The sequence below is a fragment of the Hippocampus comes genome, unplaced genomic scaffold (assembly GCF_001891065.2).
Source record: "Hippocampus comes isolate QL1 unplaced genomic scaffold, H_comes_QL1_v1.1 scaffold234, whole genome shotgun sequence".
Taxonomy (NCBI): domain Eukaryota; kingdom Metazoa; phylum Chordata; class Actinopteri; order Syngnathiformes; family Syngnathidae; genus Hippocampus; species Hippocampus comes.
In genome coordinates, this window is record NW_017805479.1 from 628162 (window position 1) to 646507 (window position 18346).

Below are 18346 nucleotides of genomic sequence, written 5' to 3' on the forward strand. Positions count from 1 at the left end.
CGGCTTCTAAAATTTTCATTTATTTATTTATATATATTTTTTGTGGGTGTGACTCAGCGTGCTACATGTGCCTCCCAATTTTTGTAGCCCAAAGGTCAAACGTAGCGGGCCAGGGCTGCGAGTGCCCTTTCTAGCAGCTCGACTATAGTTGTTTGAAATTGACCCACTGAAAATGTTTTGAGACAAGAAATTAGATTGCTGCTATACACCATGTGAATTTAAGACATAAAATTGTTTTATTGTTTAATAAACCCTTACTTCATTCAGGTCCCTGTTAACAACCTGAAAATTAGAAGGTTGCACCTCAAATAAAGTCATTGATTAGCAAAACTGCTTCACCCCCACTAACCCCCCAAAATACATATTTATCATAATTTTTTTCCCCCCCCGAGCCTTGCAAGTCGTGTGTATATAACGTGCATCCTCATTCTTGCTTTTAGGCTGTGTCACCTAATGATAAGTATATCGTCACTGCTGACCGGGATGAAAAAATACGAGTGAGTCACCTTTGTTCCCCACACAGCATCCAGTCCTTCTGCCTAGGGCACAAAGAGTAAGTAATGCATCTGTTATTACTGTTCTCCATCGGGGGACACAAATGATACATTTCATGGATTTGTTATATTCTGTTAGGTTTGTCAGCTCACTGTTGGTTCCTTCAGGCGATCTGCACTGGTTGCTGTCAGGATCAGGGGTATGTTTGTCAACTTTTGGATGGGATTTACCATGTAGATACTTTTTATTAATGCTGTGGTGAAAAGTAGTAATAAAGGGGATTGCAAAAGCATTCACATCCATATACCAAAAAAAAGTGGTCCAATTGTGAGGTGGAAAAAAAAATGATACAGTACTAGGTCTTCATTGTTGGGTTTTTTTTTTCCAAACAGAAAATTGAAAATTGTCACGTGCAACAGAATTCACCCTTCTTTTGAAAAATAGATCCAGGGCTGCTTTGTTAAATATTTGTAGGGGGCGCAAAGTGAGCCTCAGGATAAAAATTAGGTGCTGATGAACGGGCGGTCCCCAGGCTGTTTTTTTCGGAAGCTGTTTGTCACGGCTCAGCTCATTGTGGAGCCTGACACACCGTCGTGTAGGTCCGCTCTGTGTTGAGAAAGGACAATGGAAGTGCGGCCCCAATTCCCCAGAGAAGTCGACAATGGGCAAGTGCTGACCAAGTCTAGGATGGGCATTCGCATTGAGAAGTGCGGCCTAAGTCCACGTCGTATCTGAGACCAGACAACCGCCAAGTTTGCCACGGCTACAGGGACACCTGACTTGGCTGACCCGCTTTTCTTTATGTTGCTTCTGCCAGTTACCGGACCCGGCCACAATCCAAAGCAACTATATACTGTATATTAAAAGCAACACAATGCTAAAGCCAACAGTTTGAAGAAATTTGGTTTCTCTGCTTTTAAAATGTTTCTCTAATTTGCAGGATGGGACGATGAAGCTGTGGGAGTATACTACTGGTCAGAAACTCAAAAGTTGGGACTTGAACGACCTGGAAGAGACACTTGTCCCTAAAACGGAGAATGAGGGGGTAAGTATGTTCTTTAATGCCCAAGCATGAGTGTCAAAGGCATATACCACAAACGACTGAATTTCATGTCAATAAGGGCAAACCAGTTCTATTCATACACACACACACACACACACACACACACACACACACACACACACACACATACATTTTAAATAATTCAGGCATACAAGATTTGCTGAGAAATAGGTTCTTATTTCATCACATGGTTCAGTCTTTGAGTTCATATCTCCGCAATAAACTTTCGCAACACTTGTTCACAACACTTGTTTTAACGTAACACAATTTGGCAATCGTCTGCTTTCCTTGAAGTGAAGGCCGATCTCGCCAATCTCGTCTCGCGAGAACGGAAATCTCGTCATGCGAGATTACTTAACGCGAGATCAAAATAACAATGGCGGCGATTCAAACTGCGTTCGTTGCTCGAAAAAAAAGATTTACCGTAGGTTTTTTTTTTGACTAAGAAATTTCCTTGCCTTCCAAAAACGCACATTATTTGGAACTATGCGTCTGTCTGGAAAATTATGCGTCTAGGACGCGGGATGCAGAGGTAACGAGATGGCTGAAAGTGGCTTGGGAGAGTGAAGTTTGAGCTTTGCTATTTACGCCCTGCGCGCGGGACCACTCCAATAAGTGGAAAGAGCAGAATGGCTTCTTACTGGCATTCAGAAATAATGAATGAAAAGAATTAAATTCGAATCTATTGTTTTTATTTAATTCGCAGAAGGTAACTGTTTGCCATATTACCAGCTCCTCTGATGGGCGTCACATAGCTGTGCAGTGTGACAGGTGAGTGCACTTCCGTCTTCGTGAAAGTCTTCATTTGTCTTTGAAATAATTGTCATAGCCTTTTTACACTTAGTCCTTTCTGTTTTTCGCCATTTACCTGGACTCTTTTCAAATTTAAATTGTGCTTGTACTTTGAAACCTTGTGGAAATGCAGTTTGTTCTGTGATTTTGATGGCTGGCCAATTTGTTCATATTTCAAAACACATTTTGAAGGAAATACACTCAAGTTGTACAGGTGACTCAGCAATTGAACACAAGTCTGCATTTTCCATTATTGTTACATTCTATGTTGCAGATGCAACAAAAGACAACTTATAATAAGGAACTTAACTTGGTGATAATTAACTGTTCGATCATATGTTCAGTTTTATTTTTTCCTATTTTCTTATAGAGTTTCAACAATATATATCCAACAGGAATCGATCTATAATTTATGAAAACCGATTTTTCACTGGACTAACTTTTCTCATGAGTATCTGAAGTTATTCAAACAAATACTTTTTCGAAACATGTTCAATACAGGCTTACTGTCTTAAAAAAAAGGTTAGCTGCATGTAAGATAAATGTAAGGTCGAACATAAAAACTGTGAGGTTAAAAAAAAATGACTCGTTGCCGTCATCTCAAATTCTACTCCATTCTTTGAACTTGCTTTTATTGTGAAACTGCTACCAGTGAACTCAAAAGAGTGACTGAGATCTTCAAGCCTCACTGGGTGACACTTGATGGTGAGTCAACAAGCCCACTTATTCAGACGTGCACACTTTGTATTTTGCGTGCAGGATTTGTGAAAACAATGTTTATGGGGTACCTAAAAACCACCCTTAAAATAGATTGGAAATTTTCATCAGTTATTAGTGTAGTTATTTCATTAATTTTGATTTCATTTTGAGTTTTGGTTTTTGCATTTAGTTAGTTTGAATCTGTTTTCAATTTGCGGTTTTTAAGTTTTAATCATTTTAGTTTCGTTTTTCTTAGTTTTAGTGTTAATTTTAGTCAAAAGAATATTGTGTGTCATATTTTAAAAAATGTCACGATTAAGTATTGTGCAGCGTTTTCAATTTGCGGTTTTTAGGTTTTAATCATTTTAGTTTAGTTTTTCTTAGTTTTAGTGATAATTTTAGTCTAAAAAAATATTGTGTGTAATATTTTAAAAAATGTCACGATTAAGTATTGTGCAGCACAAACTCCATCCATCCATTATCCACACCACTTTGCCTCATGAGGGTCGTGGGTGTGCTGGAGCCTATCCCAGCTGTGTCAGGGCAGGAGGCACACCCTGAACTGGTTGTGTGTCCATCTCAGGGCGCACATAGACAAGAAACCATTCACAGTCACACTCACAATCACAATCACACCTAGGGACAATTTAGACTGCTCAGTTAACCTGCCATGCATGTTTTTGGAGTACCCGGAGAAAACCCACGCATGCACGGGGACATCATGCAAACACCACGTAGGAAAGTCGGAGCCAGGTTTTGAACCCTGGACCTCTGTTCTGTGAGGTGGATGTGCTAGCTAGTCTCCAGCTGTGCCGCCCTCATTAAAAAGTCAACAAAAGTATTTTCAAAACAACAATCCACAAATCAAACATGGGCACTTCAAGTTCACAGTAGAATAAGGGCAGTGCATCGTACTGCTTCTAAAGTTAGATGCATCACAACCCTAACATCTTAAATAAAGCTTGGATTGTCGCGCTTTCCATCCCTTGTTGTTGCCAACTTCAACGTCTTGGGGTGCTACGTATGCCTCCCAATTGGCATAGCCCTTAGTCAAACATCTCGGGATGGGGCTCCGTTTCACCACTTGTCTTGTTCACAAGTGAGGACAGCATGGAATGGGAGATCTACAGGCGGATTGATGCAACGTCTCCTGTGAAGGTGATGGTGATCGTTCTGTCATGGTGAAGAAGGAGCTGAGCCGAAAGGTGAAGGTCTCAATTTACCAGTCGAACTACATTCCAACCACAGCTATGGTCAGGAGCTGTGTGCCGTGACCGAAAAAAAACATAACCCGGATCCAAGAGGCAGAATGAGTTTCCTCTGCAGGATTTGCGGGCTCTTCCTTAGAGATGGGGTGAGAAGCTTGGTCATCCGGGAGGGACTCAGAATTGAGCTGCTGCTCCTTCACATTGAGATAAGACTGATGAAGTGGTTTGGACGTCTGATTAGGATGCTTCCTGGACGCGTTCCTAGTGAAGTGTTCTGAACATGTCCCAACGGCAGGAGGCCCTGGGGATGACACAGGACACACTGGAGAGCTGTCTCCTGGCTGGCCTGGAACGCCTTGGGAGCCCCACCGGAAGTGATGGAAGAAGTGGCTGGGGAGAGCATCCCCCTTCCAGGATGACCAGGCTGCATTGGATACCGAGTGGGCAGCAGTTGACACAATGTTGTCCTATACAATGTGATAATAATATAAAAGTCAATTTAACAAGATGAAACGCTGCAGGAAGAACACACTATGTTCCAGTCAGCGCCCAGAAATAATTGCAAATGTGTGGGAATATTTGCCCATGTAACCAGCATTAAATTCAACGATTAAGCAGTTAAATAGTTTTCTACTATATCACGATGTTTGTGTATTTCATGCTGTTGTTCTCAGTCTGTACCCGTGTTTTTCTAGCAAATATTTTCAAACAGAATTCACTGCACAGGATACTTAAATGCACTCTTATTTTCAATTTCACATCTTTCTTAATCGAATTTCATTGCAACTGTTCCTCCAACCCTTCTTCTGTTTTCTTCACAGCTTCCACGAGGGCTGCTGGCCGTTTTGTACATCTGCATAAGGTGACTTTTGATAACATGACTGTGTACATGAATAAGAAGCAGCAACGTCTGGAGGAGCAGCAGCAGAAGAGGAAAATGGAACAGGGAAACAATGGCAAGAAGGCCAGAAAAGAAGTTTTGGGAACAGTCACGGCTTTTTCATCTACATGAATTGACTGTTTTGTGTTTTCCATTTATTTTACTGCTTTTGGATGAGCCATGATGACAAATTTTGATCGCATGGAATCATTTTGAGTTTGGCAGATTTTTGATTTACCTTACACATTTATCAAAATCTATAAAAATTAACTTTGGTTTGAAAAGTTCATGACATTTTTGGGTGCCAACACTTGAATCTTAGAATATTCTGTCCCAAGCTAGTAGTAGGCCTCTTGATGTACAAAGTATGCCACAGTTAATAAACACTTAATAATTGCTTTCTTTATCCTTGCCAACAGCACAACATACATTTTCTGCAAATAAGTAACCCAAAAACAAGACTTTGTAACCAATTAGATCCATTTTCACGTTCAAACAATACACTAAATTGGATGACGTGTAGCGAATATGCTCATATATTAGTTTTTTTTCCCTACAACTAGTGCGTTAAAGTTTTAATTGGCGCATTAGGATCACAATAGCCTCTTTTCCACCAGTACTTAGTTCCTGGTAATATAATTTCCCGGTAATACAAAGTTGCTGGGGCCCACGTGAATCGGCTTCTGGTTGTTCATGTATTTTAACGTGCACTCATGAAAAGTCGCAACGTACACTTTATCCTTTATTTGATTGATATACTAACTTGCCGTACAAATACATTTGCAGATACACAATACTTCACACTGGTGTAATTAACTCGATTTTTTTGTTATGCATTTGACGCACAAGGTTTTGATGTAGTTAACCACATAGTACTGTATCAGGCTTGAGAAGGATTGTAATGATTTACAATCGCCAGCAGACGTCAACAGTACTTTACATGAGATCATAGCCAGTACTGCTTCTAGGGTAGAATAAACCCACGGGAAATAAAAATTACAGTCCACAGTGAATCAAAAAATTGAGAAATACATGCAACTGACACTGGAAGACACTATTGTTGCATCCTCATCTGCACTTCATAGCTGAAGGTGGCAGTATTGCTCTAACAGTTGTTTGAAGAGAGATAGAGAGCAAGAAAGAGCAAGCAAGGGGAGTCGGGGTGAGAGAGAGACGACTAACTACAAACATCTTGTGTAGCACAACTTGTTTGGCGCTTCCAAATGTCTTACAAATTCAGACTAGAACCTGACAGTGATTAAGATAGTTTGACATGTTTGGTAACCTTTCGTTGGGATGAAATGACGCGGTTACAACGGCTTTTCCTGCTAATCTGCTTTCACTTCGCCACTCAGGGTAAGTGCTGCTACGTTTACGTTTTCTATTTTCTTGAACTACACCTGTTTTTTTTTGAACGTGTCGTGATTAATGGTGCTCGCACTCAGTCAGCTCAACGTTATTTGATTTGATTAGATTGGGCTGCATCCTTCATTTTCAGCAACGCTGTGGTTATTTTGCCGTGACCGGTAACTCTTCCTTGCGTTGGCTTCCTGTGAAGTACTCTGGTTGGTCAATCGCCGGAGCACGAAATTCTGGGCCTGCCGTGAATCGGCTATTTTACCGTAATTACAAAATAGTCGGTTGGCTATCAATATCTTACTTCAAGTGATGTGTAGGCTACCGTTTTTCTTTTTTTTTTTTTTAATAAAAAAAATATTGAACAAATCAAATTACAATTCTCAGTAACCAGAATGAACAAGTTATTAATACATGCACAGATGACATAGAGTTAAACAAAAAGAAGAGCCAGCGGATTTTAGACAAAAAATTTCAAATAAAGGGCATATAGCCAGAGTCTTAACCGCTTTCTTGTTTTTGGAATCCATAATAGAAATCAGGTACTGCTTAGTTTCTGCTTCAAAATTTAGGAAAAGAGGTTGTGAACGACTACATTTAGATTTGTGGATATGGAATTTAGCTAGAATAATTATTACATTTATAATAAAGACATGTTTAGTCTTTTTTGCATCATTTTTAAAGAAACCAAACGGTATATTTTTCCAGTATAGCGTAAAGTCAGAGACAATATGATCAATAATAAATCGGGATATAGCTTTCCAAAATGTGTTGGTCTCCGGACATTGCCAGAACAAGTGAATCATCGTTTCAGGGGACATTGCACAAAACAAACAATCAACAGAGATGTCTTTCTTGAATTTAAGAAGATAATGCTTGATGGGATAGTACTTGTGTCATTTTAAAAATGATTTCCCTTACTTTATTAGTCAGAAGGTATTTGTATGGAAGAGACCAGATTTTTTCCCAGTGTAGGTTATCAACAAAACCAGACCAGTAAGAAATAATATTCGGGGTTGTCGAAATATCTTTTTGAAACAGGGAGCGTATGTTACGGTTGTTACTTCTGACTGATAACGTTAGATAGGATTTGGCAATAGCAGTCATTTTTGGGTCCAGAGTTGGTAAGCTGGTTGTTCTTTCCACCCCTTTCAAGGTGTAGGCTACCGTGTTTACGGTTCTACTGCTTCCGCATTAACTGGTTCGCGATTTCAGCAGCAGTTTTTGTTTTTTATATGTTAATATCTTGAACTTTCCTTAATTCTTGCCCCCAACCTATTGTTTAGATTAATTGTACACCTTTTTTATGATTAACCCCCTACTTATCTTTGCCCTAACCAAAATTCTTCTTCTTCTTCTTCTCCTTTCGGCACGTCCCTATTCAGGGGTCGCCACAGCGAGTCAGTAATTTCCATCCGCCCCTGTAAACCGTCCTACCAACTCGCATGGTCGTCTTGGCAAAAGATTTACGCCGGATGCCATTCCTGACGCAACCCTCCCCATTTCTCCGGGCTTGGGACCGACACTGGGGAACAGTGCACCCCCAGGGGAGGGCACTGCCCCCCAGCTCCCCAACACAAAGTTTTTTTTTTTTTTTTTTTTTTTTTTTTGTGAGGCCCTTAATCATTATTTTTGTTTTACAAGCGACATCAACATTTTTCATAAAAAACAAATATGGCTCACTTACAACTTCTGACTGGCTTCAAGAAATTGTAAAGAAATAAATGGTACACAGGGGGATTCAAACCCATGATGTGAAAGAATAGAGCAGCACATTCAGGGTGGCCGCTCTACCCACAATTCCACTGTTTTATTGGCACAGAATTTGTACCAGTAGTTCTTGCGGGACTCATGGCGAAACAGGTGGCGAGTTGCCAGTCAGGGCAAAATTACCACAGCATTTCCTATGAGCAAATGATCATCCTCCTGCATTCAATTGCTCCTATTCCTAGCGGCCAAAGAACTAAATAACCAAAACGTTAAACTGGTTGAGTAAACAGAAAAGCTTCAATAGCCACCTAACTAAAATTGGGCAGTAATTTTACTTCCTTAGTTACTACCAAAACTAACTGCCCAATGTCGATGTTAAACACACACACACACACACACACACACACACACATACACACACACACACACACACCCATAATACTAATATATGATTTTACACACGGTATATATCTATTTGTGCACAGTTGCACACAAAATTTGTGTTTAAAAAACAAACACAACAAAATAATTTCATACAAAAACAAATACAACGCAAGAAATATTTACTGCACATAATGTGACTTGTCACCTCACAGTGGAAGGCCAGAATTGCACAGCTTCATCTTGGCAAGTGCCACTCACTTATCATTTTCACAACCAAGTCTGTTCCTTTTGTTTTTTGTTATGTCTATCATACTCAAATGATTTGTTGCAAGGGTCAACCAAGTAGGAACAAATGTTTGGAGACATGAGGCATTCTCTCCTCAATGTCCTCATTTAAGAAAGACGTAAATTAAAGATTACGTGTGTCACTAATGAATAATCTCTGTAGTTGAATGATTCCAATCACATGTTCAATTTATGATTTTATCTACAAGATGAATTATATTAAACTCAAACATGGTCAGCACACTTACATAAAGCTGCAAATACAAAACTGGCTTCCCCAGCCCCTCACCGCTTGTCAGCACCAACTTCATTTAGTGGTTTGTAAATATGTGTGTATCGGACCTATTTGACCTTTGGGACTCCTGAGGCATCTAATGTGCATCAGCAGGCAAAGCGGAATACAATTTGGGTAGTCGCTGAGGCAAAAATTTGATGCATTAATAGTGTTCGGTCAGGCAATGGAGAACGACTTGCAGAAGGCTACAAGGAAATTCTGGTCCACTGTCCAGCATCTCAGGAGGGGACAAGAAGTGCGCCATTGTGTACAGTGGGGATGGGGCACTGCATACCTCCACTCAACTCCTGCAACTTTGTGTGGACATTGGCGACAGTGCCTCTGGATTGTCAGACCGGGGTGATGGTCCCCTTTCATCAGAATGGGGATTGCAAGATGTGCTCCAAATAAAGGGGAATCACACTCCTCAGCCTCCCTGGTAGGGTCTATTCAGGGGTGCAGGGCCCGTTGGGTGATTGAGTCTCAGATTCAGAAGGAGTGCGATTTTCACCCTGGCCAAGAAACAGTTAACTTGACGTTAACAGTGTTTTAAGCTTTCCTGGTACAATCTTTTCACTCTCCAATTTTACTCAATTAAAGATCAATAATAGAAAATGTTCAAACACTACACATGCTGGTCCAATCTGGTGACAAATCATTGCTCTGCTTTCGGAACAAAGACTTGATTTCTCCAGTCTCAAAATGTGCCTTTTGGATTGAATCTGTCTCTCTCCATTTTAAGTTTATAAGGTGTTGCGATTCAGTAAATCTCACATTTCATTTTTCACCCTCCCCTCCCTCAGTATTTAGTGAAGCTCCACCAGCTCTGCCACAGGAAGTCCTGTTTGATAATTGGCAGGTGACGTGGACTCCTGCCTCAGAAGAGAACAACGTTACTTACACCGTGAGGTACAGCAGGTGAGTGGCATGAACGTCTGAACTAGTGATGTAATTATTTATAACATACACAATTTAACCCTTTCATGCGCACTGTAACCTGATAACAGCTGTCCACTGTCGTAACCGCCGTCCCTGAAAGGTTTAAATACTGTACCTGCACACATTCATTCATAGTGTATACATAGGCTACTTTCCTGTGAAAATGATTCTTTCACCAAACTTTGTACAGTGGATTGTACTTGCCTTAAAACCGTCATTTACTTCAAGCCCAGTTCACACAGCAGGATAATTAGCCCGAATCTCCCCTCCCGACAATCATAAGGACACTCTGGTTATCGTAACAGCTCCAAAGATAATCTTATTCGATATTTCTGCCGTGTGTGGTGTATTTCAGACTGATATCGGTCATTCGTAAGAATTCGTAGGCTTCACCGATCTCAAATCGGGGATTATCAACACCTTGGATTGTGTTGTCTGAGGACAAACGAGCACAGAGCCGATTGTCAGTGACGTGCAGCCGATCAGATATCAAAATGATGAGATGGCGAGGAAGCACACTGAGGAATCTATATATCAAACCAGCCAGGGCGTCACAGAAAGTCTGTGCTAGCACTGTCTAAAGTCCTCTTGACAACACCTTTTTTTGTCACGTTTTTTTCCTGCTTAAAAACAAACTACAAACTATCCCCGCTCTCTCCTTTTCGTCCACCACATTTAATTTCGAGAGGTATGTGAGATTTCCCATTTGTTTACCCTGAAGTCACATTAAATCTAATCTCGTGAGGTGTTGATTTTGCCATGTGGCTGCACACCACACACTGTCCATTCAAAACTGTTAAACGTGTGATTTTTTTTTCTTTTTTTTTTTTTTTTCCCCTCATCGTGTTTGGGGTCTCTCAGAGTTTGGAAGTATGCCGACAATTTTAAAATCTTGCTGTGTGATGCAGGCTGAAGCAATTTAGTCTCTTTCACTGTGTAAATTATTACAGTGGTTAATATAATAAATGTCAAAAGTGATACAGTATGTAAGATGCACAATCCCGAGAAAAGATTGAAAATAATTGCCCCATAGGGACAACTAAAGTATGTCCTCTAATTTACATCAAACGTTTCTTCAATCGTGTAATCAGTCAGTCGGCCTATTTAAAGGGTGACAAGTAGTCACTGTTGTTCGGTGACATTGGTTGTATTCAACTAAACATGGGACCAGAAGAAGCAAAGGAGAGAGTTTGCTGAATGTGATTGGAGATTACATAAATGTTTAAAATCAAATGAAAAACTGCAATAGAAACCATTGAGTTTGTTTCGGAGTTAAAAAATGTCAGTCAACTTGTCCATCACTCTTTCTGAGCATGCTCACAAATGCAGTATGACTCTGAATGTAACAGTATTTCTACTTATTGTATCAAATTAGTTTACAGTCCGAATTGCTTCTTGTCCCTGTTTAGTTCATTCAGCTTTGACTCTGACCTGTGGGAAGATGTCCCATCCTGCAAGCAGGTTAATTTTACTTCCTGTAACGTCACTTTGATCAAAGCCGAGGCAGAGCACGGCTGTGTTATGCTCGGTGTGCAAGCAGAGAGCCGTGGGCTGACTTCAGATCTCGTCAGAGCCTGTAGCAGACAAGGTGAGCATGTCGCGCGCACAAAAAGTAAGGCGCATCTGCCATTCATAGAAGTGTAATTGTGCTATTCGGAATCTAAATTACAACCGCTGAATTTTACTACCATCAAAATATTGATATCATGTACACTTTTCAGCATCAGCAACTTTCTATTCAGCTTCAAATTCAACCGTGGATTTTGTGAACTACGCAACCTCTAATATGTATATTAACAAATAAAAGCTCATGATTGAGGTGTCCCTCACTCATTCATGTCTCTGCATTCAGCCTGACGTGCCGCAACTCCTCTTGCCAACAAAAGGAATACCGGTACATATTTACTGTAAGTCGGTCAGAGTTATGATGTGATGCAAAATTGAAACCAGCTAAACGAGAAAATCCAGTATTTATCTCGAGCTTGGTCTGTCTGTGGATTATGGCTCAGAAGGAGGTGACCAACTCACAGGTCAGTGATGTGTGAAATTCAAACGTTGACGTAAAGATGCACAATTCATTCAGCATCGGCATAAATGAATCAGTTTGTGTTAAAATCTTACCTGTTTTTTTATCGTCAGGTTTGTGTATTTTTTTTGTCTCACCCAATAAAAGAGGATTAGTCTTTTATTGTTTTTTTTTTTCTTTTCCTACAGGTAACTCGTGTAGCCCTAAAGTTGGCCTGAGTGCACGGCCTGGCTTCTTGACTGTTCATCTAAGTAGACACAGTGGGATTGCTCAGGAAGGTTACCACATAAAACAGAGGATATACTTTGGAAAAGAGGGCGAACGCTTGGAGGCAAGTAAACACTTTGAGTCATATTTGTATGAATGCATAAAAATTAGATAGACAAACGGAAAAGGGGGTGCCATAGCAAAAAAATGCAAATAACGGTGCTAACCATGATGATCAACTGGGCTATTGAACTATATTGGTTTGTTTTGGTTCTTGTTCATCATTGGCTAATAATAACTACCTCAGAAATGTCTACTCTTCAACAGACATATGAAGATGCTGTAGCCTCTGTATCCATAAACAATTTAAAGGCCGGTGAGCGCTACTGTGCAAAAGTGCAGTACACTTACTTTGATCATCCTGTCGGTGTGGCCAGCTGCGACAAGTGTGAAGTCATCCCTCCGTCAGGTGGGACAAACTTTCTTGTCTATTATAAAGAAACAAACACTTCCTGTTATCTGCTTTGTGTCATTGTGGTTTTGGGGAGTCAACGGATTTGAAATCTCATCATGTGGTTGATTAAAAAAAACAGCCTAATTTAGACACCACTCCCAATTTTAATCTGTCAAATCAAGTTGACATTCTGTTTATCAGTGGCGGCTGCTGGTCATTCAAGGAGGGGAAGCTCATTTTCTCCTGGCCTACAACATACAGGGTCAGGCACAATGATCTGACACATTTGTAGGTTAAATAAAAGGCAAAGTAAAGTAAAGAAACAAAAAAGTGTTTTTCTTTTCGAAAGGTACATGTAATGTCATTTTACTTCCGTCCAAGCATTAATTAACCCTATATTTGGCGACGTGTCTCTCAGATTTACACTTCTTCTGTTTAAAATTTATAACATATTATGTCTATATTTTTGTGCTTTTTTTTTCCCAGACCCAGGAACAAAAACAATTGAGAGCACTTTTGCCATTGTGCCTGTGCTTGTTATTCTAATACCAATCATCGCATACCTCTGGCTCTTCCAGAGGAAGAGAATTAAGGAGTGGCTACAACCTTCATACAAGATGCCAAATGCTGTGAGTACTAATAAATATCCATCCGTCTATTTTCTAATCTGCTTGTCCTCACGATTGTCGCAGGCATGGTGGAGCCTATCCGAGCTGTGTTCGGGCTGGAGGCGTGGTGTGCGTGTGTGCGAGCGAATGAATGTGTGATTGTTTGATACTGTATTTTCAAACGTCACTTCATCACAGTGTTGTTCTCCCACAGCTCATCATGGAAGCAAGTGACCTAGCTCACATTCAAATCTCCACCAACAGCCCAACCGAGGAGCTCGATGATATTACAAGCATGGAGTTGCGAGGGCAGTGACTGAATCTTACTTTTTATTCAATCTCACTTTCTACAAATTGCCAATAGTTGTGATTGGTTTAATAAGAAAAAAAAATCTTGTAAAGAATGGACTACTTGGTTATAGAAAAATAGCCAACCACATGATACATGAATATTCAAAAATATTGTGTTTTCGCTGAACCCATTTCATTACACACATGAGGACTTTGTTAATATGAATTTATCACATATCAGTTGCTGAACCTTATTACTTCTCGAGACCTCTGAGTGACTTTGGCTACATTTTCACTACAAGTCCAAGTTGCCAAATGTTCAATCCCTATCCTGTATCCAAATGTGCTGCCATTAATTGAACACATTCACCAATAGCAATGCGACAAGTATCAACACTAGGCAGTGGCGACACAAAAGTAAAAATGTTAAATGTGTGCTCACCATTTATTTGGTTAGGCATGACCCTCAGTCCCTCGTTGATCGTGATTTTTAATGAGCGTAGCATCCATATTTCTCCATTGGCCACTGACTGCAATTATTTTATCACACCCTGATGTACAGTACTCTGTATAGATAGAGTAATGGTGTAAATTGTCATAGTATTAAAGCGTGTTTTTTTTCGTGTGTTTATTTGTGTTTTTTGGTCAGATGATGGTATACAAAGGTCCAGGGATTTAATTTAAATTAACTGTTTTGAACACCAGCCAATGTGGCTGGTGACTCTCTTAGTTTACCAGCCAATCAGAATTTCCACCAGCCCAATTATTTATGTATTTATTTCTTTTTAACTTCAAACTACCTCGACGTTTCTCACGCTGGTTGGACTCTAGACAATAGTGTGAAATATACTAACTGGTATCTGTAAAATAATGGCATCAATGCAAAAATACCACAATTCAAAACATCACTACAGGATGTAAGATTTATGAAAACATGAGGCCATCACATTGAGCGTGCACCCATTGGTCCTCCTTCATCCACCTGATTTCTCCTTTTGCTCATCTCTGCACCAATGGGAGCAGAACGTTCAGCCCCTCTGGAACACTCTGCCATTTGACCTCCGCAACTCTGACTCTCTCATTACCTTCAAATCCAAACTTAAAACATATGTTCAGTATTGCCAACTCACATTGGCTATGATTTTTGTGGGAAAGAACTGAGCCTACACTTTAGTATATTTGCATATCTAACTTATATCGCACGACAAGGTGGTAGACTGCTTAGCACATCAGCCTCACAGTGCACAGGTCATGGGTTCAATCCCAGGCACCAGCCTTCCTGTGAGGAGTTTGTATGTTCTCCCCGTGCCTGTGCGGGTTTTCTCCGTGTACTCTGGTTTCCTCCCACATTCAAAAATCATACACAGTAGGTTAATTGAGTGTGGATGCTTGTTGTTTGTTTATGTGTGCCCTGTGATTGGCTGGAATCCAGTTCAGGGTGTACCCCGTCTACTGCCCAAAAACAGCTGGGAAAGACTCCAGCACCCCCGCGACCTTCGTGAGGAGGAAGAGGTTCTAGTCATGGACAGAGGGATTAAACAGCCAAGGTGCACACACCAGGATGAGCACACAATATGCCTTGCAGGAGAAGGTGATAAAACGTTCTTCTCATCACTCACTGATTATGTAAAGTATATTATAGAGCGCTATTGTTCTCATTAAAAAACACATTACGGTCGTTTTTTTAGTTGGAATTATGGGAGAGGCTAAAAAAAAAATCCATTAATGTCAGTGGGGGAAGACTGGGATACGAGTGTTTTCAGTTACTTGGTTACGGAACAAAAGAAAGTTGCAATTCAAGACACCGCTGCATTTTGCTATGATTTAAATAAATGAAACGAGCTTCTCTCAACTTTTGGCACCGTTACTTTTACCGTTGTCGGACGATAAATGAGTGTCCACTTCTTTAAAAATACATGCACAGAGCGTTTGTACAGGAACCTATGTCCAAAAGGTTCGTGAGGAGGAAGAGGTTCTAGTCATGGACAGAGGGATTAAACAGCCAAGGTGCACACACCAGGATGAGCACACAATATGCCTTGCAGGAGAAGGTGATAAAACGTTCTTCTCATCACTCACTGATTATGTAAAGTATATTATAGAGCGCTATTGTTCTCATTAAAAAACACATTACGGTCGTTTTTTTAGTTGGAATTATGGGAGAGGCTAAAAAAAAAATCCATTAATGTCAGTGGGGGAAGACTGGGATACGAGTGTTTTCAGTTACTTGGTTACGGAACAAAAGAAAGTTGCAATTCAAGACACCGCTGCATTTTGCTATGATTTAAATAAATGAAACGAGCTTCTCTCAACTTTTGGCACCGTTACTTTTACCGTTGTCGGACGATAAATGAGTGTCCACTTCTTTAAAAATACATGCACAGAGCGTTTGTACAGGAACCTATGTCCAAAAGGTACATAGCTTCCAAATGTAATACATGTAATTCAACCCGGAACCAAAATACCGGTACATGGCAGAACAACTTGGTGAATGACAATTGTGGGTCACCGCAGAATGAGGGCTTACAGCCACCAATTGTACAATATGTAGAGGAACACTGTTACTGATGGTAAATCATTGTAAAATAGATGGATGTAAACAATTGTCATCCTAATACTATTGAATACGTTCTTATGTCTGTTTCGGAAATATATCTGTGTACGTCAATTAGTACCGGTAATGGGGTACGTTAACTTATGTTTTGTTGAAACGCGCCCTCTGCAGTTCAATGAATGTACTTGAGTTCCTTCCTGGGGAGATCTGCCACATCGAATATGGCAGACACGATGACGGCAGTACAGCAGCAGCAGGCTAACCAACAGGTCAAGACAGAGTTTCTATTAGATCTCCATGCTTTGCTTACCCCGCCCCACCAGGATATGAGTTAGGGGAAACAATAGAAGGCTTCGTCCTTTTAGCAATTACCCACAATGCACTACCGGCGGCCATATTGGAGGGCTATTATAAACAAGCAATACACGAAAATACTTTGTCTATACTGGATGGCTCAGCGCTTGCACACGCGGCTGTTATGCTAGGACAGACAGTACTCCCCTTCATGGCAATATTGACAGTAAGTAATTCGTATTTTATTTGTCATATTTGTCAACCGATTTTCATGACATTTATTGATTGATTTTTATCAATGCCAAAATCTGAGCGATAAATAAAGAACATGTATTTCCAAAAAAATGGAAAGGAAACATTCCCGTTTACCGTGTCATTATGGTAAGACGTTGTGCGCAAACGTATGCAGCATATGACAGGCATCCTTCGTTTTCGGGGTTTTCTTGCCCGTCCACACACACCTAAAATTTGCTGGCGCCTTTGCCCCTCCTAGCTTAGCGTCGCCGAAGGCATGCAGGTCAAAAGGGGCGTGTCACATCTACATCACTGCGGCGCTGCCGGTCTCGTGTAAACGTCGTCTTCCAGGAAATATAAAACTGAAAGTAATTAACATACCTCACCAGTGTGAGTACACTAACCAAATGAAAGACGCTCTTCGGGATGTCATCAATTATTTTGAATGCTGTAATTGTATTTCTAACATTGGGTGGAGCAACAGGTAAATTGATTAATTCAATTGTGATATTGCATTGCATCTTTTTAACTACTAAGTAGATCATCTCAAATTTCGATTGTACTTCGGAGATTAGATATATATGTTTGAATGTGTGTATTGTTGGAGGCGAGCAAGCCGGGGGAGCGTGCTGTGGTGGACACGGCGGGATCCCTTCACTGTCCTCCGCTTCCCCCCACAGGTCCTCCGTGTTCGTTTGATCGGGCTGAGTTGAGGTGCGAAAATCAGAGGCTGGAAATGGAGAAGTTCTTGCAATAAGTTTTATTGAACGTTCAGGGCACAAGTGTGAAACAAACAAGTGTTGTGGTCAAGACACAAATGCGCTGCCAACAAATTCTCTACACGAATCTTAAATCTTCTAAGCGGGGCGTATCTCCTTATGGGTATTATCTTTTCCTGTTATGGGCATCACCTTTTCGGTTTCGGTATGTCGGTTTGAGTGTCCTTGGTCTTTTAATCATTTTCATGCTCCAGTGTTCCTGATCACGTGTTCTTATAAAACATGATGATAGATGCTTTTACATTTCTCAGGAGTTATCCTAATGTTCTGGATGGAAAACTGCTGTAAGTGCAAAACTGCAGTCTAGCCACCAAACGAGCCTACGTACTTGTGTGGTCTATGTTCACGAAAGGTGTTAACAGTATTTTTTGTTGCCAAGGCAGTTCAAATTAAAGTCACCTCATAAGGTTCAACTGGCGGTCATATTGCAAGGCTCAGAGTGAGGTTTATAGTCAAAGTCTGTCTGCGATACATAGTTTTAAGCTAAACTTCTAACATATTATATAAGTGATTACTTCAGTATATATAATATTATATTATATAAAAAGTGTAACCGAGTGTGTCCGACTGCGTTGTGTTTAAGAATGGTGACGAAGCACATCAGGATTTCTTGTATTGGCTGCGTTCTCCCGTCAATTAGAGCAGGGGCCCCCAACCTTTTTTGCCCCACGGACCGGTTTATGTCAGACAATATTTTCAGGGACCGGCATTTAAGGTGTGGCGGAAATAATACAACAAAATAATATGGTATGAGCTGCATGAAAACTGTGGCGTTTTCGAAATATAATAATAAACACAAGGAGCGTCTAATCTG

The 18346-nt window shown here is 40.5% G+C and overlaps 3 protein-coding genes across 5 annotated transcripts in view; all 3 read left to right on the forward strand.

Moving 5' to 3' along the window:
* wdr4 (WD repeat domain 4) overlaps positions 1 to 5868 on the forward strand; it is a 9162-nt gene extending 3294 nt beyond the window's left edge. The window contains exons 6-12 of the mRNA XM_019875650.1: positions 441 to 553; positions 634 to 694; positions 1436 to 1540; positions 2265 to 2329; positions 2721 to 2727; positions 2977 to 3055; positions 5079 to 5868. Of these exons, the coding sequence (XP_019731209.1) occupies positions 441 to 553; positions 634 to 694; positions 1436 to 1540; positions 2265 to 2329; positions 2721 to 2727; positions 2977 to 3055; positions 5079 to 5269 (621 nt within the window). The 3' untranslated portion in view covers positions 5270 to 5868. The remainder of the gene's footprint in view (positions 1 to 440; positions 554 to 633; positions 695 to 1435; positions 1541 to 2264; positions 2330 to 2720; positions 2728 to 2976; positions 3056 to 5078) is intronic.
* A 402-nt stretch (positions 5869 to 6270) lies between these two features.
* On the forward strand, positions 6271 to 14196 carry ifngr2 (interferon gamma receptor 2). Of its 2 annotated transcripts, none has more exons than XM_019875696.1 (7): positions 6271 to 6493; positions 9950 to 10064; positions 11504 to 11673; positions 12300 to 12442; positions 12646 to 12793; positions 13256 to 13401; positions 13595 to 14098. In XM_019875696.1, exons 1-7 carry the CDS (start codon positions 6439 to 6441, stop codon positions 13694 to 13696), a joined length of 879 nt encoding a protein of 292 aa, XP_019731255.1. In that variant the 5' UTR covers positions 6271 to 6438; the 3' UTR covers positions 13697 to 14098. The 2 variants fall into 2 exon arrangements, with proteins under 2 accessions (XP_019731255.1, NP_001347715.1); NM_001360786.1 differs by having other exon boundaries at positions 6304 to 6493; positions 12646 to 12787; positions 13259 to 13401; positions 13595 to 14196.
* Positions 14197 to 16924: 2728 nt separating this feature from the next.
* The window catches only part of LOC109519255 (interleukin-10 receptor subunit beta-like), a 12957-nt gene continuing 11535 nt past the window's right edge, over positions 16925 to 18346 (forward strand). The window contains exon 1 of one of the 2 annotated variants that reach the window (XM_019875668.1): positions 16925 to 17237. In XM_019875668.1, coding sequence (XP_019731227.1) covers positions 17161 to 17237 — 77 coding nt within the window. In that variant the 5' untranslated portion in view covers positions 16925 to 17160. The remainder of the gene's footprint in view (positions 17238 to 18346) is intronic. The other variant, XM_019875667.1, reaches the window with a different exon arrangement.

Bases quoted from the DNA above. Each gene is read 5' to 3' on its own strand.
- ifngr2 (XM_019875696.1), top strand. From the start codon at position 6,439: ATGACGCGGTTACAACGGCTTTTCCTGCTAATCTGCTTTCACTTCGCC. The intron at 6,494-9,949 runs GTAAGTGCTGCT...CCCCTCCCTCAG, and splicing joins CTTTCACTTCGCCACTCAGG to TATTTAGTGAAGCTCCACCA. The intron at 13,402-13,594 runs GTGAGTACTAAT...GTTCTCCCACAG, and splicing joins CATACAAGATGCCAAATGCT to CTCATCATGGAAGCAAGTGA.